Consider the following 27994-nt stretch of genomic DNA (forward strand, 5'->3'; position numbering starts at 1 on the left):
TGTAATGTTATCTACAGTGACAGCCTTTGTCATCATATCTACACAAAACACACATGAAAACACCCTGTGGTGAAATAAATAATAAAATGCAGAGATATTATATCAGTGTGTTTGCTGAGATTTGAGCGCAGCTTGATGATGATGATTATGATGATGATGATGATGATGCTGATGATGATGATGATGCTGAGCGGCTCTTTTCTTCCTCCGCTGCCCATAAAAGCGTCGTGCGGCTCATTGTGGCGGAGGGATCTGACAGGGGACTACACCCAGCCGAGGCTCCTTTCTCTGCTGCCCAGCCTCCTCCGCGGTGGTCGGCGTCGACGTGTGGCTCAGATTGGAGACGCTTAGCTTTTCCTCTCCGGCCCGTGTCTGTCTCTCTCTTTCTTCTTCTCACCTCCGCCACTTTACTCTCAACTCTAGTAGATTTTTTTTACATAGCACCAATTTCCCCCCCAACATGTCTTGGCAAAGCTACGTGGAGAACCTGATGGCCGATGGCAGCTGTCAGGATAGCGCCATTGTTGGCTACACGGATGCCAAATACGTTTGGGCAGCACATGCCGGTGGTACATTCAACAACATCACGGTAAGACGTCAGGCCTGTGCCGGTGGCTCCAAAATGTACTTAACACTACCTCTAATTATGTGTTTATTTGCTCAGACGTGCACTGGTGTAATTTGGTTATTTTTTTCCTGGTGGGAATTAATGAATAACGGGCTAACGGGTTAGCTTCCTATGCTAGCTGGTAACGGCCTGTTTCTGCTATGGGAACATAACGGGATTAGACCGCGTGTGGTTCTCATTAAAGCATCACTTAATGTGGGCATTATTGCACATAATCTTTCAACAAACACGCGTTTATTCAACATTTGAGTCCGTTGGGTGACGTTACGTGGGTGAATGTTGATGTTAAAAGAAGCGGCTTCAGGGCAGCGTGCAATGTGCATGCTTTTGTGTGCGCGGCTGCTTTGATTAGCTCACGTTAAGCTGCTGCTTTTTCTTCTTCACTGGCTGTATTTAAAACACATATCACCGAACATTTGTACTACAATGACATTGGCAACAAATAAATCACACCAACGGCTGTGATTTGTTTCCAGTTTCACACGCACGCTCACGCACAGCCAGCATGACTCGGGGCTTTTCATTCATAGGCATGGGAAGAAGTAGCCCCCGGTGTTCAGAGTCAGCTAGTGACCGCATCAAATGATGGCAGCATATTTGTATCTGATTGCGGGTACAGGTAATACTAGTATTTGCGTTAACAATCTCAGTATGAATACCGTTACTCAGACCGTTATATTGGTCCAGCACTAGGTCTTTGCTATCTTTAGGAAATGGCCTTGATTTATAGAAGAAAAATCAAATATCTAGTTTCTGACATTTTTAGACTAATTTCAATGTTTTTGATTAACTATAAAACATTTTTTTTTAATTAAGTGGAAACTGATCAACTTGTAGAGTTTGCAGGGCTTGGTGCAAAATGGAGCCCGTGGGTTTTAACCAATATTGGGGTTTTTGAATAACATATCGGCCAATATATGAAATATATACAATGATGTACGCTGGATAGAGCTTTAATCGGGCCGAAAATGGAAGACCCGGTCGTAGTCAGATTACTTGACTTCCCAAATTCGTTCATTGAGTTTCATATTCATAATTTGTCATCTTTTGCACGTTTCAGAAGTCTTAAAGGAATCAGCATGTTTGATTCAGCAATTATTTGCAGAATATATCCTCGTTCATATGATGCAATTTCATGGTATTTTTTTCCCCATAAAACAGACTAAACTTGACTTATGTAGCACTTTAAATACCACCCAAGTAATGAAAGCGCTTCACAGTATTAACCACATTCACCCAATGGACAGAGCTGCTGTTAAGTGTTTATCTACCTACAAATACAATTTTTAGGGGGGATAAATATAATGAAAATACATAATCTCAAAGTATTTGAGTCTATATTCTGGTTTATACAACCCATTTAATTTCTGAAAGTGACTGCTGTTTTTTCCGTCTCTCAAACTTGATAAAGTCTGACCCTGTGTGATTAAATAAAAATATTTTGGCATCCAAGGATTAAAGAATATGTGACATAACTGCATAGGGCCTCAGTACGCATTTTATTTTTGCTTTCACGAAAACTGACAGCTTTGGACAGAATATTAATAAGTCTGTCCAGTTTGTCTACTAGGTTATTTCTCAATCTTAAATTTGAAAAATATTCAATTTAATAGCCCTGCATCACTAAACTCTATAAACAAATGAAGTGTTTTCACTTATTTTAAAGATAAATCAAACATGGACTCTACAACAGTTCCAAGTGCCTGCTTATTTAGTTTTATATGAGGAATCAAATCTTTGAGTTAAGTTATAACCTCACAAATTAAGAGTTGCAGCAAAAGTAGATGGAATTTCTTTGTCAGTTTCTAATGACTACTTTGCAGGAAGTGTTTTTTGATTCTTGGAAATGGTTCTCATTGTTTGTGTTTTTTTTTTTTTTTTTTTTTTTTTTTTTTTTTTTTTTGTCCCTCCCCAGTCTCAGGAAATAGATGTCCTCATTGGTAAGGACAGAGAGACCTTTTACACCAGCGGTCTCACCCTCGGCTCTAAGAAGTGTTCAGTCCTCCGAGACAGCCTCCACGATGACGGCGACTGGACGATGGACATCCGGACAAAGAGCCAAGGAGGAGAACCTACGTACAATATCTCTGTGGGAAAGGCTGGCAAAGGTAAATAAAACGTAATCACGCTAAAATAAAAGGTGTTAGACCTTTGTAATGTCAATTCCATCAAGTTCTGTTTGAATGAATGAAAGTTAAACATATTATTCAGATGACTTTTTTTTTAAGGAAATTTACTTTGATCTTCGACATTTCATCAATCTGTCGATTGCTTTGAGTCCTTCATTTCCGCATAATAATCGGTTCTTCCAGAATTTTGCGGCCATTTTCTGTGATTGTTGCGGCCTAAAATGCCAGATTTTGTGGCAGCTTTTAAAAAAATGTGGCAAAAGTTGCGACATTTCAAGGTGTTATTTTCTATAACTTTCCAAAAAACTTGATTCCCTTTGAATAATTTCATAACAATACAGAAAAGAGCTCAGATTTACAATAATTTAACAAGATATGGATTATTTCCATCACATGTAAAGAGAATATTACAGAGAATCAGTTTAAGTTCACCGTTGCTGCATAAGAGTCTCATGTGTTCAGCAATTTGTAAATTTGTGCGTGGAGATGCCACCAGGGGGCGCAAGCACCAATGATATGGCCACTGCTACCTTTTTAGACAGTACCTGCAATGAAGCTCTAGCAAAGATCATATATAATAGTAGAGGTTTAATTAGGTTTTTTTCTTTAAAAGTCCTTCTAGAGCAGCAGGAGATCATTTAACGGTTGTGTTCGTGAGACACTTTTGATGCTATTTTGCTTCAAAGAGTCAGTTTGGCTATTGCGACAGTCTGTAACCAGACTATATGGTGATTCCGCTTGCACCGGGGGACATCCGGTGGCTGCCGGCTTCGGATGTTGATGTGACTTACACAAGGCGGACGGACTTCAGCCATGTTGTCCTGCCGAATCGACTGGATTCTTTAGTCAGATTGGTAAAGTTGTGGTGTTTGGACAGAATGGCAAGGCTGCGCTGAATTTTCATTAATAGTTGCGATCGCAAATTCCTGGTGGGTCTGAATAATTCCAGCAAGTTGTTTTTGTATTTTTGGAAGTGTTAAGTTATTTGAATAAATGAAACCATATTATTCAAAAAGAAGACAAATGGAGCTTGCTGGAATTATTAAGCGGAAGTCAATGACGCATCAAAGCTATCAGGAAATGCCTCTGAAGAAGACTGGCAGTTGCCAGTCGAAACATGTCAGGAGATCAAAGTAAATTAACTGAGAAAAGTTGACAAATATGTAAAGGTTTCATTTATTCAGACAACTTTATTTCCCAGAAATTTACTTTGATATCCTGAGATGTTTTGACTTGCTTACTTTGTTGTGTCCTTGACTTCCAAGTAGTAATTCCAGCAAATAATTTTTGTCTTCTGAATAATATGTTAAAAGTTGTCTAAATAAATGAAACCTTAACATATTATTCAAAAAGCACTTGCTGTAATTATTACGCGGAAGTTAAGGACACATCAAAGCGACAGTTGACATATGTCAGGAGATCAAAGTAAATTTCCTGGGAAAAAAGTCATCTGAATAAATGAAACCTTGACATATGGTATTTGTCTTGTAAAGTACAGAATTAGTTTTTCTTATGATTTATAGGTTTTAATGTTTGTCATGAGAACTTTTCCCAGATTGGCTTAAATGTTCCCATTTAGCCATATTGTGCCAGTCTTTATGGAAATCTAAAGATATTCTGTTTCAGTTATAAGATCTTTTTGATGAGGAACTTAATGACGAGGTTACTTATAATTACTCTATGAAGCAAGTTTCAACTTCTATGAAGCTTAAACTTGCGGAACTGATGAATATTCTTCACTCTATCAAGCTTTGCATTTCAGATACCTCTGCTAATGCTAAAGGCTATGCACATGTTTCTATAAAAGGCTAATAGACGTAGCTGCCATATTAGCCCATTAGCTTAGCATGCCGTGGTTAGCCTTCTCCTGTCTGTTTGCCATTGTGGTCCTTGTTGCCTTTGTTTTTCTTAGGTTATCAATTACTTTAGCCCGTAGAAAAACATGAAGGCCTTATCAGATCTACTTCATGCATGCTAGGGAAGCCGATGGCCTCATTTCTTTGTATTAAACATGAGAATTCAGAGGGGAAATGCAAACATTCTCCAATTCAAGCTGAGAAACATCACTATAGTAATAAAAAAAAAAAAGTTCTTATTTTCCATTCCAAGCTTTTTTTTCCCTTATTATTTCCATTTTCTGTTGAAGCTTTTCATCTCCTGTTTTCCTGCTCTGCATGCTGCACTTTACACGAGTAATAACGCGAGCACCAGTCAAAGGTAGCACAGGTTCTGCACCATATAATTAATGTTGCTGATTTTGGGGCCTCCGACTTTCAGTTTAAAAATTTTCTAGGTTCTGTTTTAAGGTTAAGGTTTCTGTCACGGTACACAAAGTACCCGAAATGGTAGCAAACATTATAAATATGGTTAATACAAACAGCATTTTTCATTTTGTTTCAGAGAATTTACATAATTTGGATAATTAAGCTGTGACCTGTCACCAGATAAAATAATCACCAGTTTAGCTAATACATCATCAGTTAAACCTGCATTTTCACATTTGAATGCAGTCATAATAATCTGAACCAACACATTAAAAACACACTTCAGATGAATCTCTATTAATTTCTAATCACGGGGTAACATGATCACTACTGAAACCTTGACAGGTACTGCAAGACTGACATTTTTGTCCATTTGTCACAATTTGTAGACATTCAATCACTAGTTTTTTGGTGAAAAATACTTTGTGAATGTGTGACATTGTCCCTAAACATGCTTTTTTTTAATTATTTTTTTTCCTTTTCTTCGTATCATGTTGGCGTCCGATTTTAAAAAAACAAATGAAATACAGAGAAATGTTCTTTTTCTGTCTCGGAACACAAATTCTGTTTTTGTTTTCATCTTTTTCCGCGATCACAGAAAATCGGAGGCCCTCAATGTTTGACTGCATGTAAACTGCTGCAGATCTTGGTTTTTGTTGCACATAAAACTATCAACATGATGACGTACCATCTCTACCTAAACACTTGATCTCATGAAGAGCAGCAAAGGCTGGAGAAGTTTTCATGACATCATCAAACACACCAAACCTCCAGATATTACAACCTGTACTTCAACTGTCAAACTTTACTCTTTTACTTTTATTTGGTTTTTTGGTGCAATATTAAAGCAAATGTAAACTTTCACATCACATTCTTTGGTGTCGGGGCTCAGACTTGTGTATCCCTGCTTTACAAACTCCTTTAAAGGGATCCTCCACTGTTTTTACACGTTTGGCCTAAAACCTTTGAAATGTACTTATTAGTAGATCTATGACTAACAATACGCATTATTATGCACCTTTTTCGTTTTATTGCCTTTGGAAAATTTGACTACAGTTTTAGAGCCTGTATTCCACCATCTTGAAATCACGTGATTAATGTCATACGGCTCCACTGCCTGGAGTGAAGCATTCAGCCTGATTTTTAGATCATTGTGGAGTTTTTCTTTTTTTTCTTTTTTTTTTTTTTTTTTTTTGTCAATCAAAAGGACAACTTGTGCTGCTTTTGGTTGCTCTAAACAATCAGGAAAGGTTAAAGATGTTGATGTATCAAAGGATTGGAACTGTTCTGTTCTGCCCCCCCCCCAAAAAAAAAAAAAAAAAGAGTGACCACAGGGGGCAACAGTTTCACCTCTGTGATTTGGTAGTAGACAATGAAGCGGAAAGAAAATCTCTCCTTAGGGACCTTTACTTCCCCTTCAGCAGGGCACTGACATGCTCTGGTGGCTGAAGTTGGCAACTAAATCACAAACTGTTGACTCACAAACCCTGAGGGCAGAAGTCCTTTGAGTGGGAGTCCTTCATCTGTCCATGAGTACTTGCTAACTTCAGCCACCAGAGCGTGTCAGTGCACTGTTTAAGGGAGAGTAAAGGTTTCTTTTTTTGGGGGGGGGGGGGTCAACTGTTTTTATCCTCTTTCTGTAAACAAAAGGTTTACATGACATCTTTAACTTTTCCTGTATATTTTTTTATTTATTTAGAGCAAAGCAGCCCAATGAAAAAGCTTCTCAATGATTTCAAGATAAAGGAACACAGTCTCTAAATCAACTAAATAAATATGGTGCATAACAATGATTTGTTAGGCATAAATCTTCTAATTACATTTCAAAGATTTGAGGCCACATTTGTAAAAACAGTGGAGGATCCCTTTTATTGGCTTTCCTTCACCTTTTTTTTGCTTTTAACTGTCCCTGTTTTTCTATCTCTTTTTCTCTTTCAGTTTTGGTTCTTGTAATGGGCAAGGAAGGGGTCCACGGAGGCGGATTGAATAAGAAGGCTTACTCCATGGCAAAATACTTGAGGGATTCAGGCTTTTAATGTTTTCACGCTGGTTTAGATAAAAATTGAGGGACAAAGCAAAAAAAAAAAAGAGAAAAGAAAATATTGCTGTTAAAGATTTTCTCCTGCGAGCAGTTTTAATGTCTTGGAAACTTTTAATAGCAATGAAGAGTGGTAAGATACTGTCACCGTTGTTCCCGCCCCCCTCCCCTTTGGTAAGGTGGGGGGAGAAGCTCGTCACTTTTGTTCATTTCTTTTTTTTTTTTTTTTTTTTTTTTCCTGTGTGCTCCAGTATTGGTTATAGTCATGGGGAAGGAGGCGGTCCATGGTGGAAATCTTAACAAGAAAGCACATTCAATGGCTGATTACCTGAGGAAGTCTGGATATTAAAGCAAGCTCCATCAACATTAGCAGCCCCCCCCCCAACACACACTACACCCCCACTCACCGTTTTGTGACTTCTTCTACAATTAGGTGGCATCCAAGGTTACTTCCTCTCACTTTTATACACTTCCTCCCCCTTTTTTTTCCTTTATTAAAAAAACAACCAAACCATACCACTTATTAAACATTATACTTTGTTTATGGCACTTCATAAAAAATGGCATGTTCATGGAAATGTTTATTAATAACCAAAAGTGTGCAGAAATGATCGCAAAAGTGTTAAACAAATTTGGACTCGCTTTGTATAACATTCACTTAGCTAGCGTTTGTAGCAGCAGGGAAGTGTACGTGTAATTTTTAGCTTCAGATGCTGGAGTTCATTTTATTTAATTTTTTTTATGCACGTAAGCATTTACAAGTTGCATGCATGCATACCCAAGTTTCCACTTGGTTTTTTTTTCCCCTTAGCACGAAATTCTAGCCAAAAACCATGTCATTTCCTTGAAATAAGTCCTCCAGCTTCCATTTAAGTAAGCCTGTTAAAAAAAAATAAAAACAACCAAAAAAAGAGACAATAGTCCCCTGAATGAGATCGTTATGACTTGCCCTGATTGGTTGGAGTCGATCATGTGTCATTGGGCTGTAACGAGTGTTAGTTCAAGGTCATTGCTTCTCACCGCTGTGGACACGTCTGAGGCGTCTATCGCTCATTCATCAGCCCCTCCCCCCTCCCCCCATCCATCAATGAAGGAGGATCAACGTGTGAACTTCTGGACGATTGTTACTCATCAACCTGTTGACTGTAAAACCATGTAACAAACACTACTCACTAATCATGTTCCATTAACCAATAAAAGCTGCATTATTGTCTTTACTATTATAGTACGAATGCGTTCTTACTGTAAAAACCCGAGGTCGCTGGTCTTCATCACCTTGGAATAATTTTGCCTTGTGCTTTTAGTCATCGAAGGTGTATTCATCAATTGTCATAGTACAGTACTTAGAAGTATATTAAAAAGAAAACGTGTACACAAAATATTGGAAATGGTGTTTTGGTTGGATTAAAAAAAAATTTGTAAAAATTGTCTTGTGAAGAAAAAAGTAATAATTCTGTGCCATAAAAAGTCCACATTTCATCAGAATTTTTTTTTCTTTTTTTCTTTTTGCCCAAACGTTAAGTAACTTTGAATGGCACTTTTCCTACGGGATACTTTGGGTTTGTACAGAATTAAAACCACCACTAAAAGACCCATTTGTATTTTTTCTTTCTGTTTTTATTTTTCTTTTGTCAGATTCCTTCTGCCACAGAATGGGTTCATTGCCATGAAATGAGATGTCTTGCTTACAGACTGATCAATTAAACTTTATTCCAACCAGAGGTAATGTCTGAATGTCGTCTTTTCGTAGAAAGAATTTTGTCATTTCCTTTTACACTTGGGCACAGATTTACGTTGAAAGATATCCCATTGTTTACAGCATGACTTGGCGTTAACACAATAATGGAAACTCATTTAAAAGTAATTTAATGATACATTTATTTCTGAGTGTGGCCTATTTACAGTAAATTGTATTAAATTACAGATGCTTTCTAAGTTAAAGGAATAAATGTAACAATGCTTATTTTATATATTTAAATACAAATCAAATAAAGCTTCTTTATAAGTGCAATTGAAGCACTTGAGATGTATTTTTCTTTATTGAAATCCCCACTGGGATTTGCTTTTTAACAGTCAGGACCATTCCAAAAGTCCTCATCACATTAGTTCAAATTTGAAAAAAGAAAAATATCTAAGACAGGGACTAATAACTTTCTTGAATTATCTATTTTTGATGGTGAGTGGTACGATTAAATTTAACTACTTCAATCCACAAATGTGTACAAAAATCATTGCAACGACATTTCAATCACTGATCGGCAGTATTAGCTCCAAATATGTAACAAGAATTGTTTTTTTTTTTTTAAATAAAACCTGAAATGTAATATCTGGTCAGTAATGTAACAAAAATCCTGAGCCGGAAATGTAATAAAACCCAAAATGTTACAACTGGTCAATAATGTAACTAGATGCTGAGTCCAAAATGTATAAATGTTTTGCCTTATATACACTCCTAATCAAAATTTTAAGACCAGTTGAAAAATTGTCAAATGACATTTTGCACTCTTGGATCTTAAGAAGGTTCTAAGTTGAGCTTCAAAATGCAAAACGAAGAAATGTGAATGAGACAAAAAAATTGCAATTGTCTATTTGTACAGTTGCCGTACGGATAACCAATGGTGCTATTGGTACGGTTACCGAAGTAAACGTACTTGGGTTTAGGGCAGGGGTGTCCAATTCTGGTCCTCGAGGGCCACTATCCAGCATGTTTTAGATGTTTCCCTCTTCCAACACACCTGATTCAAATGATCAACTCCTCATCCAGCTCTGCAGAAGCCTGATAACGATCCTAATCATTTGAATCAGGTGTGTTGGAAGAGGGAAACATCTAAAACATGCTGGATAGTGGCCCTCGAAGACCGGAATTGGACACCCCTGGTTTAGGGTAAGGTTTAGTCTTAGTCACGTGACCTAAACTGGCCAAATAGGGGCGTTGCGTACGGATAGAAGTGTGTATATTGATACGGCAACCGTACGGATAGCCACTGCCAAACAAATTTGAGAGCATTTTGTTTTTTGTGAACAATAATTAAACTGAAACAGGCTGTTGAGCAGCTCATCAAAAGTTTAAGATCATAGTTGAAAAAAACAACCCTAAAACAGAACTTTAAAGTTTAAAAAAAGGACTCTGTAATGTGTAGCTGCTCCATTCTTTTTAATCACCTCAAAAATGTCTTTGGGCATGCTTGATGCTAATGTTTCCAGGAGAATAGTGGGAACGTTGCTCCAAGTGGTGAAGATGGCTTCATGGAGGGCCTTCACTGTCTGGAACTTCCCTTGCCATTCATCACTAAATGTTCTTGGATTGAGACACCTCAGCCTCTGCACAAGCTGAAGTTCCATTGTTCCATTGATTGAAAAAGCAACCCAGACCATGATGGGGCCCCCTCCACACAAGTGTGATTTCCTCTTCATGCAGTAATGTTAAAACCACCAGGACCATCAAGGTTGTTTGTTTCTCTCATCAGAGAAAACTTTCTTCCACCTTTCAGTGTCCCACTTTGGTTCTCTCGTGCAAACTCCAAACTAAGAGTTTTGTGGCATTGAAGGAGAAGAGGCCTTTGGAGATGTTTGTAGTTCTTTAAGTCCGTCTCTCACAGATGTTGTCTGATGGTTATTGGATCGTAGTCGGCATCAGTAACAACCTTCATTTGGGTCCAGGATTGTCCCGTGTCTTGACATACAGCCAATCGGATCCTCCAGCTTGGGGACAGTTTTTTTTTTTTGGGTCTCACTTGACTTTTTGTTCCATAAGGATCTTTTAAGAAGTTCAAAATGATAGGATTATGTTTAGGGTTAGGTTATAACCCAAATAGGTTTGTCTTAGTCACGTGACCTAAACTGGCCAAATGGGGCGCTGCGTATGGATAGAATGTCGGTATATTGATACGGCAACCGTACGGATAGCATTTCCTTTTTTTAAAGACATTTAAAAAAAAAAACGTGTAAGTGCTCCGACTTGGTGCCAATTATGAAATCAGTGTCTGTTTATATCCGAGCCTATTTCATTGAGTTTGGAATTGTGTCAGTGATGCTAAAAAATAATAATAATAAATTAGACTAATAATAAGTGTGCCCATCCATGCTTTTTACATGCCCCCCAAATAGTGCATGAACTCTACATTGAAGCAATAGACTTACTCTATCATCTAGTGGCCCTCAATGACACTACAAGGCGGTACTTAAATTGAGTGTGTGGAAAATAACATAAAAAACATGGGGATTTTTGGTTAAAAATGATAATGAAAATGATCTTAATTAAAACATGAACTGAAAATACAAAAGTGAGGCTTGGTCTAACACCAGGTGGGAGATAAATAAATCTATTGAGGAGGCACTAAATACTGTTTAATTCCACTTATTTACCAATGTTTTTTTATGTCTCTTAACACTTTAATTACATCATTAAGTTTATAGTGGATTTTCTTCATAGTATTCTTATCAAAATCTTGTAGCTGGACAAAAAAAAAACACTACTTCAGCCAAACAAATTTGAGAATTACTGCGTTTCAGAACATTTTACCTGTTCATGTCATTGTCCACTAGGGGGCAGCAGCGTTAGAGAGAAAAAAGCTGCAGATGATTCCAGCATCTAGTTACTAATCCACTGTACTGGGAAGAAGCTGCAGTGAATTGTGTTTTTAATTCAAAACCTGATTTAAATAACAAATAACCATAGATTAAAACCTAAAATACCTCCTAGACCAGGGTTGTCAAACTCGTTTTAGTTCAGGGGCCAAACACGTAGCAGTTTATCTTAAGTGGGCCACAGAATGGAGGGTTTTCACCAACGTCACGTTTATCCGTTCAGTAACCCGGATGCCCGGCCATATTGGAGGCACTCATAGGTAAACACTGCGATGGATACATGTCCAAAACCACAGAAAAGCTCGTCAAAATGTGTTATAGATGCAAAGGCATTCAGGGAATTTATTGATGGTGCAGATGATCCATACGAGTTGGCTCCCTTGTCTTGGATCAATGATGACTAGGAGAGTCTTCCGTCTATTTCGTATCCTGATATGGTCAACTACCTGGTTTTAACCCTAACCCAATCTGGGTCATCCTTTAGATAAAGTTCAGAGCTTTTAACTGGAATACAATGAGAAATACAGCTCTACATTTTAGATCTACATTTTAACAACTGTAACATTCTATTAAATGTGATTATATTAAGTCAATAATGCCACATGCAGTAGCTTGATATGAATGATTATCACACTAGAAAATAAGCTATCAACAATTCACTTACCTGACAAGAAATGGGGCGAACAAATTTGGATGTTGTCTAGATTTTTGCCTTGTAGATCCTGGTTTAGCGTCGCTAACCACTGATTGACACTGTTCTCCCTGATTTGCTACAACTTTTGGCAGTCTATAAAACTCCAAATGTTTTTCATGGTCTGACTGATTGTTACAGCCAAAAACACGGCAATAATTCACCATTTCTGCTTCATTTACCTGCTGAGTACCTCCAATATGGCCACTTCCCGTAGATGACGCAGTGATGATGCGCCGCCGTGAAAACCCTCTATTTAGGTAGGAAAATTAGGAATTTTTGCACCACATGACATTTTGACACTTTGAATAACAGAATAAATTAAAGAAAACATTTAGGAAGTAACCTTTTTTATGTTACTTTTGACTAGATTTACAGCAATATTTTGCAATTTGTGATATTTACTTTTCTCGTAAAAATATGTCAATGTTAAATCTAAATATTAAATCTAAACAGAAAAGCCATTCTAAATTTGTTTTTATTTTGGTACTTCTGATGAATTTGCATATTAGTTAGGTAAATATTTAGTTTCGCCAGTGACATTTAGATTTAGATTTAACATTTCAATATAGATTAGATATTTAGAATTAACATTTAGATTTAACATTGAGATTTTTATTTTATTTTTTGTCATTTTTTTTATTTCAAGCGAAAAGTGTGTCAAGATGAAAACAAAAGTGTAGGCTAGCAAATAATTAATATTAACAAAATACCTGCTTCCTTTAAAAAAAATTTTCTTTAAGAAACAATAATATAGTTATTAAAACTACACCTACATACTGACTCATATTATACAGATATTACCACAGGTAACAATGATTTTTGAATACCAACAATGGTAAGTAACAAGGTAGACGGAATACCACAGGGGTAAGTAACATCGAATCTAACTGTTCACACAACATGAATACAATCAAACTTCATTATCTTTGTATTGCGTTAGATTGAATATCTAACATTTAGATTTCAATTTCATATTTAGATTTAACATTGACATATGTGTGAGAAAGATTGATTTGTATGATTTGGTAAACATGTAGAAGTCTCACATTACCTATAATGAAGCAGAGAGAGGTTGAGCTAGAGCTGTTCTTCTGACTGATTGCCTCCACCTGCAGTCCTCAGGTGTCTAATCAGACGTGATCAGCAGCAGAAGGAACTCTGCTAAATCTATGTAAAGTGGTAAAAAAAATCTCTGCTCTTGTGGCACACAGTGCTGAGGCCATTTGCCTGTGTGCAGAGCTGCTTTCTTTTTGTCTTTAAATCAATGGCGTGCAAAGAGTCCAAGGGCAGACAGAATCTTCTGCGTTTGGGACTTTTTGCGTGTGCTATCTCACTGTGCCATTGTGCGAGTGTAGCGGGGCTTCAGGCCCTGGATAATCTGAAGGAAAGCTCGAATCCAAGTCATAAACAAGCCCAGGGAACTCTTCTTCAGCATCACGGGAGGCTTCTAATAGGGCAGAACCAGAACCAACAAGGTGGTACCAATGGAACCAGGACGGACTTCCTGGATGTTGGAGCAGATGTCCAAGCAGACATGGGTATGTGTTTGAAACTAGAAACTCTGTAAGGAGATGTTGGCAAGGAATGTATTTGTATAGTACGTTTCATACCCAAGGCAATTCAATGTGCTTTACATGATTAAAAATGCAAAATGATTATCTATGAATCTGTGATAGACCACATTTATTTATTGATCTGGATAATAGCCACTGTTATCCAGTTTAGTATTATTTAGGCCATAGTATGTAGTCATCTTAAAGCTGTAAATCCTCATTTTAACCAGAAATAAAATGGGTTCAAAATGAAGAAAAATAATAAAGGAGGTGAAATGGGATTTTAAAAACCACAAAAATAGGTTAAAAGTTACAGCAAATTACAGTGGGCAAAACACACAGCGGTAAAAAGGGTTCAAAGTGTCAATTTTAGCTTAAAAGTGGCAGAAAAAATTAGGAACAATTAGTTTAAACTGGCAATTGATGGGCATGACAAATTGTGAATGTGGTTAAATTGTCAAAAATAAGCATGAAATAAGGTGAAAAGAGATTCAATGTGGCAATGGGTCAACATTTGTATCATTAGGTGGGGAAAAAAAGTTGTGGAAAGGGTTTATAAGTGCTGAAAATGAATTGTAATTAGAAATAATGCACAAAAGACATTGAAATTTGATTGGAAAAAGTAGCAGAAAAGAGTAATGTAGCAAAAAAGCCAAAATATGGCAATAAAAAGTGATGAAAATGGGTGACAATATGGCAAGTTTGGTGTAGTTGCAGAAAAAAGGTATTTTTTAAGGCATTTGGCTACCTTTTAAGTGTCTTGCCACCCTAAATGTGGTCCTGACCCTAGGGTTGAGAAGCTCTGCTTCATGGGACCATAGTCATCTGGGTTCAATGATAGATTTAGTCGTCTGCGTAACTCTGATAATCAACCTCACTACTTTCAGGGATTTTAGTAACATTTTAAACATGTTGTATTCTTTAAGGTGAGTGGGCGAGACCAACACAACAAACTGGCCAAATGAATCGACCGATGCAGGACATGGCGACCGTACAAAGACTTCTTCAGTTGGAGCCAAAGGTTGAATGTACAGTGGATTCCATTATGCTACAGCTTCACGATGCTGCTTCCACCCCACTCATCTTCGTGGACAGAGGTACGTGTTTCTCCTTCAATGGAGCTAATAAATGTGATGTATTCCAACTAATGTTGGGCACTGAGAACCGGCTCCTAACGTCCGGTTCTGGAACTGTTACAAAGATGTTTGAATTTCGATAATTTTTTCAGTTCCCTAATGCCCGCACTAGTTTGTTTCCGCGGCTTGAATTACTCCGCCTGGCTTGATCTGGGTTTTTATAAAGGTGCGTTCACGCCGAACGCAACTGTAACGACTGCAGTCACTTCAATCGCCCGTAATGAGTCGCTTGAACATAGTGGCACTCTTAGGGTTAGGGTCACTCCCTCACTTTATCGCTGGGAAGAGAGAGTTGATCACTTTTCCGGCTGTACAGCGCCGGAGAAGTGATCAACTTACCGACTTACTAAAGGATGAGTTCACCCAGAATGTAGGCTTATTCAAAAAGTTAACTCCTTTAATTTTTCCCTGGTGAATTCAAGAGGTCCTGGCTGCAAACCTGCGCTGTAGCCGTCACACTGTAGCGGGAGCCTCGGCGATAACAGACAGTGACGCTTAAAGTTCACATTTTTCAACTTTGAGCGACTCGTCTTGCAGGACCTAGTTGCCAGAATAATAATAATCTTCCTCAACTAGAACTGTTGGTTGATTTTCTCACATGACTGCTCCAGTTTGTTTTGTTTTGTTTCACATCTACCTGGGCTGCAGCTCTTTGTTTCTGCTGCCAACTTGTAGTGTTATTTCTGCAAGTTTCAGTTTTACAGTTGGGGACCCTTGTAATTGAATACCCTAGTTACAGTATGGGAACCAAAATAAATTGTATCAAGTAAGTGAATGAATAAAAATGGCCCGTGTAAAGGCTTTTGCAAATGAAAAAATTCTCCTGTGAAATCTGTGACCGGTTTACCTGCACAACTCAAAGAATCGGAATCGTTTATAAGAAGGATCGGAATCGTTAAAATCTAAACAATGCCCAACCCTAATTCCAACACTCCTATTATCCTTAGTTTTTTTTTTTTTTTGCTTCATATTTTATGACTTTTCCTAATTTGATGGGTACACACAACACTTTCATGATATTGATTGATTTGAATGAAACTTTGACCTGATTGTGGTGATGCAGGAAAGGTCAAAGGTCATCACCACAACAATAGGGTTCATACTTTTGCGGTCATTAATGTTGTCAGTAAATTTGAAAAAATTTGGATATAAATGAATTCTGATTCAAGTTTCTCCTGATGGTGGCGCTAGAGAACAGGTCATGGTTTCATTATCAAAACCTTACTTATGTATTCAACAAATAAAGTGCCTGACACAAAAACTTGGTCAACAGTTTTCTGGAAATTATTTTTCTGGAGGCAAATTTCCAAGAGGTCAGATTGACCCCAAGGGTAAAAAAAAAGTTAGTAATATTTGTGGATAATAGGAGGATTAACCAAATTATCACTGAAAACGCTGGAATACGCACTAATATTGGTGGTTGGCAAGTGTTGCCACCAAAATCCCAAATATGCCTGCAGTCAGATTGACTTCAAGGGTAAAATGTGTTAGTAATGAGGATTATACTAGGATTAAACAAATAATAATTTTGAACTGTATTCTTCAGGTTATCGGTTGCCCCCGCTGCCCTTGTCCAAATTGCCGTCCAGTTGTGGTTACGACATCCAGTCAACGCACAGTAACTTGGTGTTGGTAGCACCGTACGATGGCTGCTTCGTTGCTCATGAGGTGAGGCGTCCTGATCTGAGGTCAGTTGGTGTGTTGACATGTTTTGGGTTTGTGTCGATGGTGGTAGGCAGACAGCTATGTTCTCCCGCTGCGCTGGTGGGGGTTACCTCTGAGGGTCTCATGTCCTGTGATCAAACAACTGTCGTCCAACCCTCCAATGGTCACCTGCCACGCTGAGGGCATGGTGGTGACCACGGAGTGGAACATCGCCGCCTCCAGGATTAAAGTTCACGGTGAGTTTAGATGCATGTGAGCAGCTTCTGCTTTTCTTTTGTGCATCAGGCAGTTGTTTATAAGCAACTGCCAGAGCTACGCAGAGTTTGTAGCTCGCAATAGCATTGAGACGCTACCTTTATCACAATGTGATTGTATCTGATCTGAGGGTCACATGATCAACATTCCTATCAGCATTAGAATAACCAAACTGAGCATTAACACAGGAAACAATAGAGTTTTTGGTATTTAAAATATTCTCTAATTTCATGTTTTTCTGGTTATTTTTTGTTGTAATTTGTCACTTGTCTTGTGTATATTTGTCATTTTGCACATTTTTGTAGTCATTCTTGAGTGTTTTTTTTTTTTTAGGCATTTTTGTGTGTATCTTTTTCATTTTGTCTATTTTTGTTCTTCTTTTGACTTTTTGGAGTCATTGTTTGACTAAAATGTCAAGAGTTGGCAAGAGTCAAACTCCAAACTACTTCTAACACAAACATTTATTTTCAGCAGAAAAAAGTGATTTTTGGGGTTTTGTTACCCTTTATGACGATGAAGATTTAGGTTGAGACTTTAAAGGTTATGTAGATATTAAATAATTCCATTGTTTGTAACCTTGCATGTGTTTGATTTTGCAGTGAATGGGAACTGGGAGCCACTTCTGAAGGCTTCCCATAGATGTCGGTTCAGTGTAATTGAGCATCCCGAGGGTGTGGTCATCTCTATTCATTACGTGCCCTGTATCGACAAAAAGGTAAGCTGATTGTACAATTGAGCCCCCTGTAATTATACAACGCTGAGGTTTTTGTGTTTTAGGATGAATTGTATACGCTGGAGCTCTCTGGTGACGGAGAAACAAAGATCACATGTCCGTCGCTGTTGGTAGCTCCGCCTCAAGTCAGAAAAAACCTCACTGCTCCATCCAACCCTGGTTTAGGTCGTACCTCTTATCCAACTCACCAACAGCTAGATGCATCCCAGATTCCTGAGAACTTTCTTCAAAAACCATTGATGCAGAACGAAAACCCAAGCCCGACGCAGCAGAACGGCGGTCGCTCTCATTTGGCGTACTATATTTTTCACCCGCGTTTCCTCGACTCAAAGTCTTTAGCTCATGACAGCCCACCCACCGAGCTTTCCAAAAGTTCTTTATCGACAATGATGCCAACCATTCAAGCTATTCAAGACCCACGAGGGCAAATGTTTTACCATTTTCCTTTTCTGCCTCCGCCACCAGAATCTCCACCAACTTATAATCTGCCATCGGATAACTCAGGGGAACACTTTCACCCACCGGTTCTACCGCAGAAATCTGTCGACGTGCCTGCAACAATCCCTGCAGGTCCAGAACAACAAGTTGCCCATTTTCTTTTCTACCATCCCCAACAAGCACCACATCCCTCTCCTTTGGAAGTTCCTTTACCTCACCGTCAGTACCCTGAAAAATCACCTGTAAATCCTGAACCTAGGGATACATTTTCTGAGATGCCGGCTGTAAAGGAGAACACACAGGCACTGCAACCCGAGGCTGCTAACGGCCCAGCGCACCACCAGTCCTACCCTTTCTACCCCCAACAAGAGTCACCGATAGAACCCACTACTTTTCTAGCACCTCAGAATCAGGCCCCCAATGGAGTTCACTATCCCATAAAGCCAAAGGCATGGGATCAAGAATCCACTTTTTCACAACCAGCGTTTCCTCAAAGACAAGTTCTGCAGCCATTTCAGACTAATGTTCAACCCGTTGGGAAGTCTGAAGTGGAAATTTCTCAGGGCCATGTCCGTCCTCTATTGCATTCATCCTACCGAAAACCAAAGCCTGAAGTTCAGCCGTCTGAGACCTCTATTGTTAATCCTCGCTCACACAAAGGTGAACATCTGGAGGTCCAATTGCATCAACCGACACACTCGTACCCAACACTAACCTCTGAGAATCAGCCAAAAGGGAATTCTCCAACAAGACAAGTCCAGAGACCATGTGATCACTCCAAGGGAACAAATGACAGAAATGGAATAATTCCTACAGAGAAGCTTGAGACTAGGAGAACCCAGCAGGAGCAAACCTATCACCCACATGTTCCTCAGCAGCCCCAAAGCCCAGCAGCATATTTAGTCATTATCACGCACCAACCAGTTCCTCCTCCTTTTCCTCCTGTAAGTGACCCAGACTCCCCACAGAGCCCAGTTCCTGTGCAGTATGTTCCCTGTTCCCAGTTTTGTCCCACTGGATTTCCCAACTGCTGCCCGCAAATTGCATTTCATCAACACCTTCATCAGGTTTTTCCTGTTTTCACTGAGAGTAAAGAAGCTCCGGCTTTCTATGTGAACCCGCTCGTTCTCCATCCAGTTGTATATTCTGACACAGGCGACGGTTTGGGGTCTCCGGTTCCTCTAAAGGAGTCTGAGGTAAAGACATCGACTACAACCTCCCCCTCTCTGCCCGTTCTGTATCTCCCCCTTCCACCTGGCGATATGCAGCAACAATATCCACCAGAGGGCTACCCTCCAACTTGGCCAATGAATAATTTGAGCATGAGTGAAAATGTGAATATGCCTGTGTTTCCTTATTTTCAACCTGATTCGTTGTATCGACACTGGATGTACTCGCCACAACATCACCAGTACAAAAGTCAACAACCTTTTGTGATGTCCCCACCCCTGGCCTCGGATCCGCTTCCATTAAATCCGATTGTGGAACAAGAAGCTCAAAACGTTCCCTTCCCAAAGCCCAAACACGCCCTGCACCACGAAGGCGCAACTAGTCCCGATGTGTTGCTTTTTATTGACCAATATTTGCAGAAGCAGAGGAACAAACCCACTGCCATCAAACAAACATTCAACAAAAAACCCAGTGACCTTCAAAGCTTGACGCATCTGGACAATCAACCTGGGCATGATCGGTTTCTGGTTCCGTACAGTATGCTGCAAGATTCTCCTGTTGCTGTTGATACAAACAACTCCAAACTGAAGTCACCTGTGAGTGACTCCAAAAAGAACGCCTCTAAACATATTCAGAAGCTGGACTTTTACTCTGAAAAGAAGAGTTTTGCAGTGCAACAACACATCCCGCCAGGTTCGCAACACCTTAGTTTCAATGATTCTTTAAAGTCTTTCAGGGACATTGTACATGATTTGCACAAAGTTGCACAAAATCTGGGCAGGAATCACAGGAATGCAACTCCAAAAGATAAGAATTCAAATATAGCGCAGACACAGATCTCCCATTCTAATTGGTTAGGAGGGGAAAACTCAGATCCAGTTCTGGGTAATGTCCATTACATGCCGAGGAATGACGGGGGTGCACATTCCCCTCCCTCCAACAGGCGTCAGATTGTGATAAAACCCCAAGATCAGCTGAAAGTTGAACACCCAGAGTCACAGAAGGACTTTTGGCAATCCCTGCTGTCGTCTGGCCCTGGACAAAGTGTTCCACCTGAAGTCCTGGGAAAGACGGTTCAAAGGCGGAACGTGATCGCAGGTCAGTGAGTGATGGGTGAATCATAACTGACAGAGGTTTTGTTTATTGAACCTTTTAACCTTGTTTTCATATATCTTGTGCAGGATTGAACCAAGCCCCGTTGGCAGAACCCGGAAGTGAGAAGCATCGATAAACTATAGTTTTTTTGAATAAATGAGTAAAACCAACATCCAAGCTTCATTAATTCAATTGTCACGAGTTACTCTTAAATATTCTAGAAGTGTAACGAAAGCTGTTGTATAGGTTTCTGTTGTGGTTGGTAGCCCCAAGCACAACCCCCTTGGACCTGGAGAACCGGTGGTTTTCTGTTGATTTTCCTTCCCTGAGTCACTGGTTCCAGTTATTTAAAGGCACCGAGGGCTCACCTTTTGCCACTGTCACTCAGCTACCAAAGCATTTCCAGGGCCACCAAAACGAGAAGGTGTGACTTCCTATTTGAGATGGACATTAATTCAAGGTTTGGTATGAAGTAGTGTTTAATTCTTGTCCAACTTTGGACATTTTAGTTAAAGTATTTTAATTTGGTGTATTTTGTTGTAAAAATATAAGTGACTGCCCTCTATGGGTTGAAACCTGACCATTACAATGAAATTTTGCTATTGGCTGACAAAGGTTTGTGAACCACCACTGTTGGCTCCACCCCTTCCATAAAAACTATCACCTGTGGACTCTGCAATCTGTTGCTCGTATGTTGGATTGAGAGAGGTGTAAATTAAGTTGTAATGAGTAGCTAGTTAGCATAGCATAAATTGTTTTTTTTTTTTTTTTTAGAGATGGTATAATATAGACTGGGTGTGTCTTAATGGCTCCAGGAGCCACCCCCATAATCAAGGTATTTATCAAATTTCCAGCCAAAACCTCAGGGTTTAATCGCTCTACTCTAGATACTTCTGTTTGCAAATCTCTCCATCTGACCTACTCAACAGATTGTAGTCCACAAGTGATAGTTATTATGGAAGGGGCGGAGCCAACAGTGCTGGTTTGATGTAAGAAGCCATCAAAATGTCCCAAATCTCCATTCTTAGTGAATAGTACAATTTAAATGTAACAGCCTGATTTCAACCCTCAGAGGGCATTTTTATATTTACAAAAAACTAAAATACTTGGACTAAAATTTCAGGAGTTGATCTGAACCGACATGAATCAACAATACCTAATAGTACTCTAGTACATGAATTCATGTTGGGTGTGGGATACATATGTATGTGTATATATGCATATGTGTGTATCCATAAAATGAAGAGTCCGTCCTTAAGACTGCTCTACTGTAAAGTGTCTTGAGATACCATTGGTTATGATTTGGCGCTATACAAATAAAAGATTGATTGATTACATTTGTTTTTATAAAGTAACAAAACCCCCCAAACCTTTCATTTTTGCTGAAAACAGACTGATAATTATTGACTATTAGTGAGATGTTTTGCACAGATTGTTGAATGAGGCACTTTTTCATTAACTGTCATTTGTGCATCGGAGGCTTTCATTCTGCTTTTATTGACTCTAGACTTGTTTTTCCTCTGAACTATTTGTCTTGCTTATTTTATTTGCCTTTCCCTGAAACGGTGATCCTCAAACTTTGACCTCTTCTGTTAAATACTAACTAGAACTTGTTCATTCATCAATGCTTGTGTGTGTGTGTGTGTGTGTGTTCTAAAGCACAACATGAGCATTTCCTTATTACATGGATCTATGAAAAGATTGTTGGACACATTTAAACAGTTTTGTATCCCAGTGAAAGACTTTTATTCAGCAATGTTCCATCTTATATAGATTTCTAGCAGGTTTTAATTAAATGTTTGGTTCTTTTTATCTGCCTATAACATAATCTGCAAAGGGAAAAATAGATCAGGAATGTCAAGTTAATTTACGTTCAGAGGCCAAACATGGAGCAATTTGATCTGAACTGAGCCGCAGATTTTAGGAGGGAAAACTAGTAATTTCTACATGAGTGTGCCCTGGTTTCGACTGCCACGTATAAATGATATGTAAAGTATGTAAGGCAGCGACAAAATCAGTCCCTGTAGGAACTTCCCTTTGATTTGCTTCATTTTGTGATTGATTTTTATTTAATTTGGGGATATTTTGTGGAATATTTTGAGGACCAAGCAGGATTTCAACAATTTCAGATGAAAAGAATGGCTGCCATCATGTGATATAAGCATGAAAATCTGAATTAGTTGATAATTCATGTTTTCTGTCACTTTTACTTTTTACATTGGATGCTCAAAGCAGTGGTTCTCAACCTGTTCAGTCTGCGAAATATGGTGAAAAGAGGTTAAAAGTGGCAATAATGGGTCAACATATGTGACATTTGGTGGAAAGAGTTTATAAAGTGCCGAAAATGTCTTGAAAGTGGAAAAATTTACAGGAAAGGTATTGAAATTTGATGAAGTGGGAGAAATGCAGTAAAAGAAGCAAAAATATGGCAAAGAGTGATGAAAATAGGTTCAAATATGGCAAGTTTGGAGTAGTGGCAGAAAAGGGGTAAAAATAAGCAAAAATGGGCTCAAATTGTCAAAAAAAAAAATATTTTCTTGGTTTCTTAAAGTCAACTGACGACCCCCTCCCAGTGCAGTCTTGCCACTCCAAGGTTGAGAACCCCTGTTCTAAAGGACCAGATTTGGCTCCTGAGCCTAAGTTTGACACACGTGACTTAAAGAGATCCTGACTCTTAAAAGAACCGAACTCTTCCTGGACAAACGGGTTTCATTAAAACTGGATCAGTGAGAGTTTCTGGGACATTGGGCGACGCAGCATGAAGGACCGCAGACAGGTCTCTTTTGAAATGGACGGGAACCTGCATGCTCTCAGACTCGTCTGCAGCTGAACTGGAATCACTGGCCATAGGAGCAGGATCTGGACCAGCTACTGATTTTACTACTGGGACACCAGTAGGTGCTGCTGGTTGTTGGACACCAGTAGGTGCTGCTGGTTGTTGGACACCAGTGGGTGCTGCTACTGGTAGCATTTCCTCAGACTCATCTGACTCAGATGAGAACAGGCTAATGAGCTCGGGGCCGTGGACAGACGGGAGCTTGTGGTGCCTCAGGCCAGGCCTGTGTGTGTGTGTGTGTGTCAGGTTGCCAGTGTGCGCGTGAGTGTGAACCACGGCTGCAGTGCTGTTGGTGTCATGACTGGGCACCTGGAAAAAAGGGTTGACACATGCTGTTGATCATAGCGTTATTTTCCTAAAGAAGAAGAAGCATGTAGTGTTTTACCAGCGAAGGAAACATCTTGCAGTCGACTGTGTGCTGGAGGTTGGAGCCCCTGGCAGTGCAGAGACCACGAGCCTGCTGATTGAAAATCTATTAAAGACTAGAAGTTCTCCATCTGTTCTATTCCAATACTACAGAAGAGGATTAGGGACAGTTTTGATGGGCAAAATAATTTTGGGCAAATCAAAAATAAAGTTATGTTGAGCGTAAAGTCGAAATGTCTATGGGATCTATGGAAGCTGAAGAGGGCCAATTCACCATATATGACAACAAACAGCAGATCGTGGCTGTAGATCAATGAATGCGTGAAACTTTACACCAAAGTTGGGTTTAATAACAGTTTATTTCTTTTATCTCATAAACATAAATTGAGACTGTTGTCATATGGTGAATTGGCCCTCGTCAGCCTCTGTAGATTTGACTTGATTAGCAAACCGTTGACTTTCGTCATGATATTGTATTTTGAGTTTATTTTCGAAATTTAGACTTTAATCTTAACATTTAACTTAATTCTTGATTTATCCAAAATAATTTTCTCCATTAAAAATGGCTCTAATCTGCTTACGTACAATATATTTTCTAATTGAATCTTTTTTTTTTTAAAAGCACTCATTCATTGGTTTTGGTGAAATTACCGCCTTGACATCATTCAGGGGCACGCAGGGTTCATCTGTGCAGTTTCCCTCAACAACAACATACTCTGCCTTGTACGCTAGGCCTCCAGACACAATCTGTAAAGGGGGCGGAGTCAGTGTTACAACAGGGATAGAGAGATGGGCAAACATGATCACAGTAGTCCTGTACTACAATGCTGCATTTCCTCTTGTCACGCTAATTTAATCGGTGTGTGCTGTCCTACAAAACTCACTAACATCTTATGGAGCTTAATCACCATGGTAACTGGACCAGGTCATGAAGTGGATCAGATCTGAGGAAGTACTGAAGTACCACCTATCCAGTGTTCGTTTATCATCCCATTAAATAATATTGATGATGTCACACTTTTACGCATTAACAGTGTCAGCAGCTTCCTGTCTGTGTTCTTTCCTTCCTGCTTTTTTCTGCAGCAACAGTATTGTTTTTGGTCTGAATTGTGACGTGAATTGCTCTACACAGTTTCTCTGTGATTGTAATTGTTCTGACGCTGTAATGTACCCCGTCGTTAGACTAGTCTGTCTGAAACCACCTCAATTAACTGAACGTGTTTATATCTCTCTTCATAGTCCAGCTGCTCTCTGGATCAAAAATATACTGAATTAAATGCTGTATATGTTCCTGTATTTTTGTGAGCATATGTTGTTCTTTTGTGTGTTTTTGGAGAATTTTTGTATATTTTGGAATTTTCCAAATGTGGATCAAAAATATATTGAATTAAATGTTTTATTATTTTCCTATACTTATATACTGTGAATTTTTGTTTTTCTTTTGTGTTTTTGTTGTTGTCATTCTACATATAATTCTGTCATTTTCTATATTATTCTGTCAATTTTGTCATTTTTTTTGGGTGTTTTGGGGTTTTTTGTGCGTGGCAGATACATACTGACCCGTGAGGACAACCTTCCAACCTCGTGGAGAAGGAATGTTTCATTCTTCGTCCTATTGTTGAATGTTTCCAGTGAAATGTGAACAAATTCCAGAGCTGAGGTGTGGTTCAAAGGAAGTAGAGAGTGACACCCCACACAGTTGTCCTCTCTGGATTCTGTTACACATAGAAAACATCACACACACACGTTCACACTCATGTTCACACACACATTCACACACACATTCACACTAATGTTCACACTCATGTTCAGACACACGTTCACACACACGTTTACACACACGTTCACACTCATGTTCACACACACATTCACACACGTTTACACTCATGTTCACACACATGTTCACACACACATTCACACACACATTCACACACGTTCACACTCATGTTCACACACATGTTCACACACACATTTACATACACGTTCACACTAATGTTCACACACATGTTCACACACACGTTCACACTAATGTTCACACACACGTTCACACTAATGTTCACACACACGTTCACACACACGTTCACACTAATGTTCACACACATGTTCACACACACGTTCACACTAATGTTCACACACACGTTCACACTAATGTTCACACACATGTTCACACACACGTTCACACACATGTTCACACACATGTTCACACACACGTTCACACTCACGTTCACACACACGTTCACACTCATGTTCACACTCATGTTCAGACACGTGGCACACACACATTCACACTCATGTTCACACACACATTCACACATGTTCACACACACGTTCACACACACGTTCACACTAATGTTCACACACATGTTCACACACACGTTCACACACACGTTCACACTAATGTTCACACACACGTTCACACACACGTTCACACACACGTTCACACTAATGTTCACACACACGTTCACACACACGTTCACACACACGTTCACACTAATGTTCACACACATGTTCACACTCACGTTCACACACACGTTCACACTCATGTTCACACTCATGTTCACACACGTTGCACACACACATTCACACTCATGTTCACACACACATTCACACACGTTTACACTCATGTTCACACACACGTTCACACTCACGTTCACACACACGTTCACACTCATGTTCACACACACATTCACACATGTTCACACACACGTTCACACTCACGTTCACACACACGTTCACACTCATGTTCACACACACATTCACACACGTTTACACTCATGTTCACACACACGTTCACACTCACGTTCACACACACGTTCACACACACATTCACACACATAGTAAACCAGTGATGTTACCTTCTGTCTTACACTTGTAGTCTGTGACCATCAAAGCTCCAGAGACCTTCTTCAGCACCACATCACAGTCTCCTTCTACGGCCTGGGAAACCAAACAGTAACAGTCACATAGGAACACATTACAGCTGAAAATAAAACTTAAACTGTTTAGAACAGTGTTTAGGTTGAGTTTCTATGTTCTCACCGTCACTATTTTGCGCCTCACTGAGCAGTTGGACACAGGCGTGGGGTCCAACACGTGGCACTCGGTCTCCAGCAGGTCCAGCTCCAGTAAATACGTGCTGTTTCCATCCGCCTACAAAAAAAACAGCATTTAAATATATTGTTAGGTATTTTATTTTGAAAAAAAGTAACTCATACAAACATAAAGACTGAGGATGCAGCTTGGTTATAAAGTGAGATTATTGAATATTGGAGAAGGGGATTAAATGAGCTTGACCTCTTTTTAAGTTATACTGAATATAGGTGTACATATATACATGTATTCTGTTTATCAGTGTGTGTATATTTTATTTATGTTATATATTTATACTCAAAACAAATAGATGGCTATTTTATATATGTATATATGTATAATGGTAAGCCGTTTAGGAAATTAGATTTATATTTATTGACTCTTGGAATATATGGAATGAATGAAAAGTCTGACTATATATATATATATATATATATATATATATAAAAGGTGTAAATATATAAATGAATGTCTGAATATATATATGGAAGTTTGAATTTGTATAACAAAAGTTTAAATATATTAAAATCTGACTATATATATATATATATATATATATATATATATATATATAGTTTGAATGTAAATATGAAAGTCTGAATATATATATGGAAGTTTGAATATATATATATATATATATATATATATATAAGTATATAAGTTTGAATACATATAATTCAGACTTTTCATTCATTCCATATTCCCAGAGTCAATAAATATATATTTAATTTGCTAAATGGCTCTACCTGTTACATTTAGATTTGACATTTACATTTAGATTTATTTTTCATGTTTTCACATTTTTAACAATGATATAGAACATGTTTTTTTTTTTTAAATGAATTTATCTTGACTGAAAGAAAAATGAGCTAAATGTTCAAAATATGTCGCTATGAAATAGTGACAGAGTTTTTACATTGGGTACCCCGTGGGTATTCGTGTGTACCTGAGTGTAGATCTTGATGTCCTCTATCCTGTTCAGGACGTACTTGTATCCGTGCATGTGCTGAGCGTTTAGATAGTCCTGGACCAGCAGAGCCGCCTCCTCGGCCTCTGGGGAGTCACACAGGGGCCTGAGAACGTTTACCTGGGCCCCAGCTCCACTCAGCACCAGCCCCACAAACACAACACTCATCAGGACCTTCATTTCTGCCTCTGAAATCATCCCAGATCATCCCAGATATTAGCAGGAGAGTCTGAGCAGGAGCAGAACATGTGTCTGAAATGTAAACACTGAGTCCTGCGTCACTAGCAGGAAAAGTGCCAAAACAAATGGAATCTGACCAAGTCTACAAGCTCAGGGTGAGTGGGTTCAAA

The 27994-nt window shown here is 38.9% G+C and overlaps 4 protein-coding genes across 5 annotated transcripts; 3 read left to right on the forward strand and 1 right to left on the reverse strand.

Annotated features, from left to right (window-relative positions):
- Window positions 1–225: 225 nt before the first annotated feature.
- On the forward strand, window positions 226–8780 carry LOC114479790 (profilin-2-like). Of its 2 annotated transcripts, none has more exons than XM_028473646.1 (3): window positions 226–589; window positions 2544–2736; window positions 7311–8780. In XM_028473646.1, exons 1-3 carry the CDS (start codon window positions 461–463, stop codon window positions 7406–7408), a joined length of 420 nt encoding a protein of 139 aa, XP_028329447.1. In that variant the 5' UTR covers window positions 226–460; the 3' UTR covers window positions 7409–8780. The 2 variants fall into 2 exon arrangements, with proteins under 2 accessions (XP_028329447.1, XP_028329446.1); XM_028473645.1 differs by lacking the exon at window positions 7311–8780 and adding an exon at window positions 6960–7095 and having other exon boundaries at window positions 233–589.
- Window positions 8781–13479: 4699 nt separating this feature from the next.
- Window positions 13480–16810, forward strand: LOC114479549 (uncharacterized). The gene is made up of 4 exons (XM_028473286.1): window positions 13480–13878; window positions 14820–14990; window positions 16576–16717; window positions 16765–16810. Exons 1-4 carry the CDS (start codon window positions 13605–13607, stop codon window positions 16808–16810), a joined length of 633 nt encoding a protein of 210 aa, XP_028329087.1. The 5' UTR covers window positions 13480–13604.
- A 10-nt stretch (window positions 16811–16820) lies between these two features.
- LOC114479550 (pollen-specific leucine-rich repeat extensin-like protein 1) lies at window positions 16821–20521 on the forward strand. Its single transcript, XM_028473287.1, has 4 exons — window positions 16821–16930; window positions 17549–17664; window positions 17727–20388; window positions 20472–20521. The coding sequence occupies exons 1-4, from the start codon at window positions 16855–16857 to the stop codon at window positions 20519–20521; spliced, it is 2904 nt and encodes a 967-aa protein (XP_028329088.1). The 5' UTR covers window positions 16821–16854.
- A 2538-nt stretch (window positions 20522–23059) lies between these two features.
- Window positions 23060–27824, reverse strand: LOC114479553 (alpha-2-HS-glycoprotein-like). Its single transcript, XM_028473291.1, has 8 exons — window positions 27624–27824; window positions 26627–26737; window positions 26443–26524; window positions 25148–25302; window positions 24239–24334; window positions 23607–23678; window positions 23305–23530; window positions 23060–23244 (listed from the first exon to the last, which is right to left on the reverse strand). The coding sequence occupies exons 1-8, from the start codon at window positions 27822–27824 to the stop codon at window positions 23060–23062; spliced, it is 1128 nt and encodes a 375-aa protein (XP_028329092.1).
- Between the last annotated feature and the right edge of the window lie 170 nt (window positions 27825–27994).

Source organism: Gouania willdenowi, chromosome 17 (assembly GCF_900634775.1).
Source record: "Gouania willdenowi chromosome 17, fGouWil2.1, whole genome shotgun sequence".
Classification (NCBI taxonomy): Eukaryota; Metazoa; Chordata; class Actinopteri; order Blenniiformes; family Gobiesocidae; genus Gouania; species Gouania willdenowi.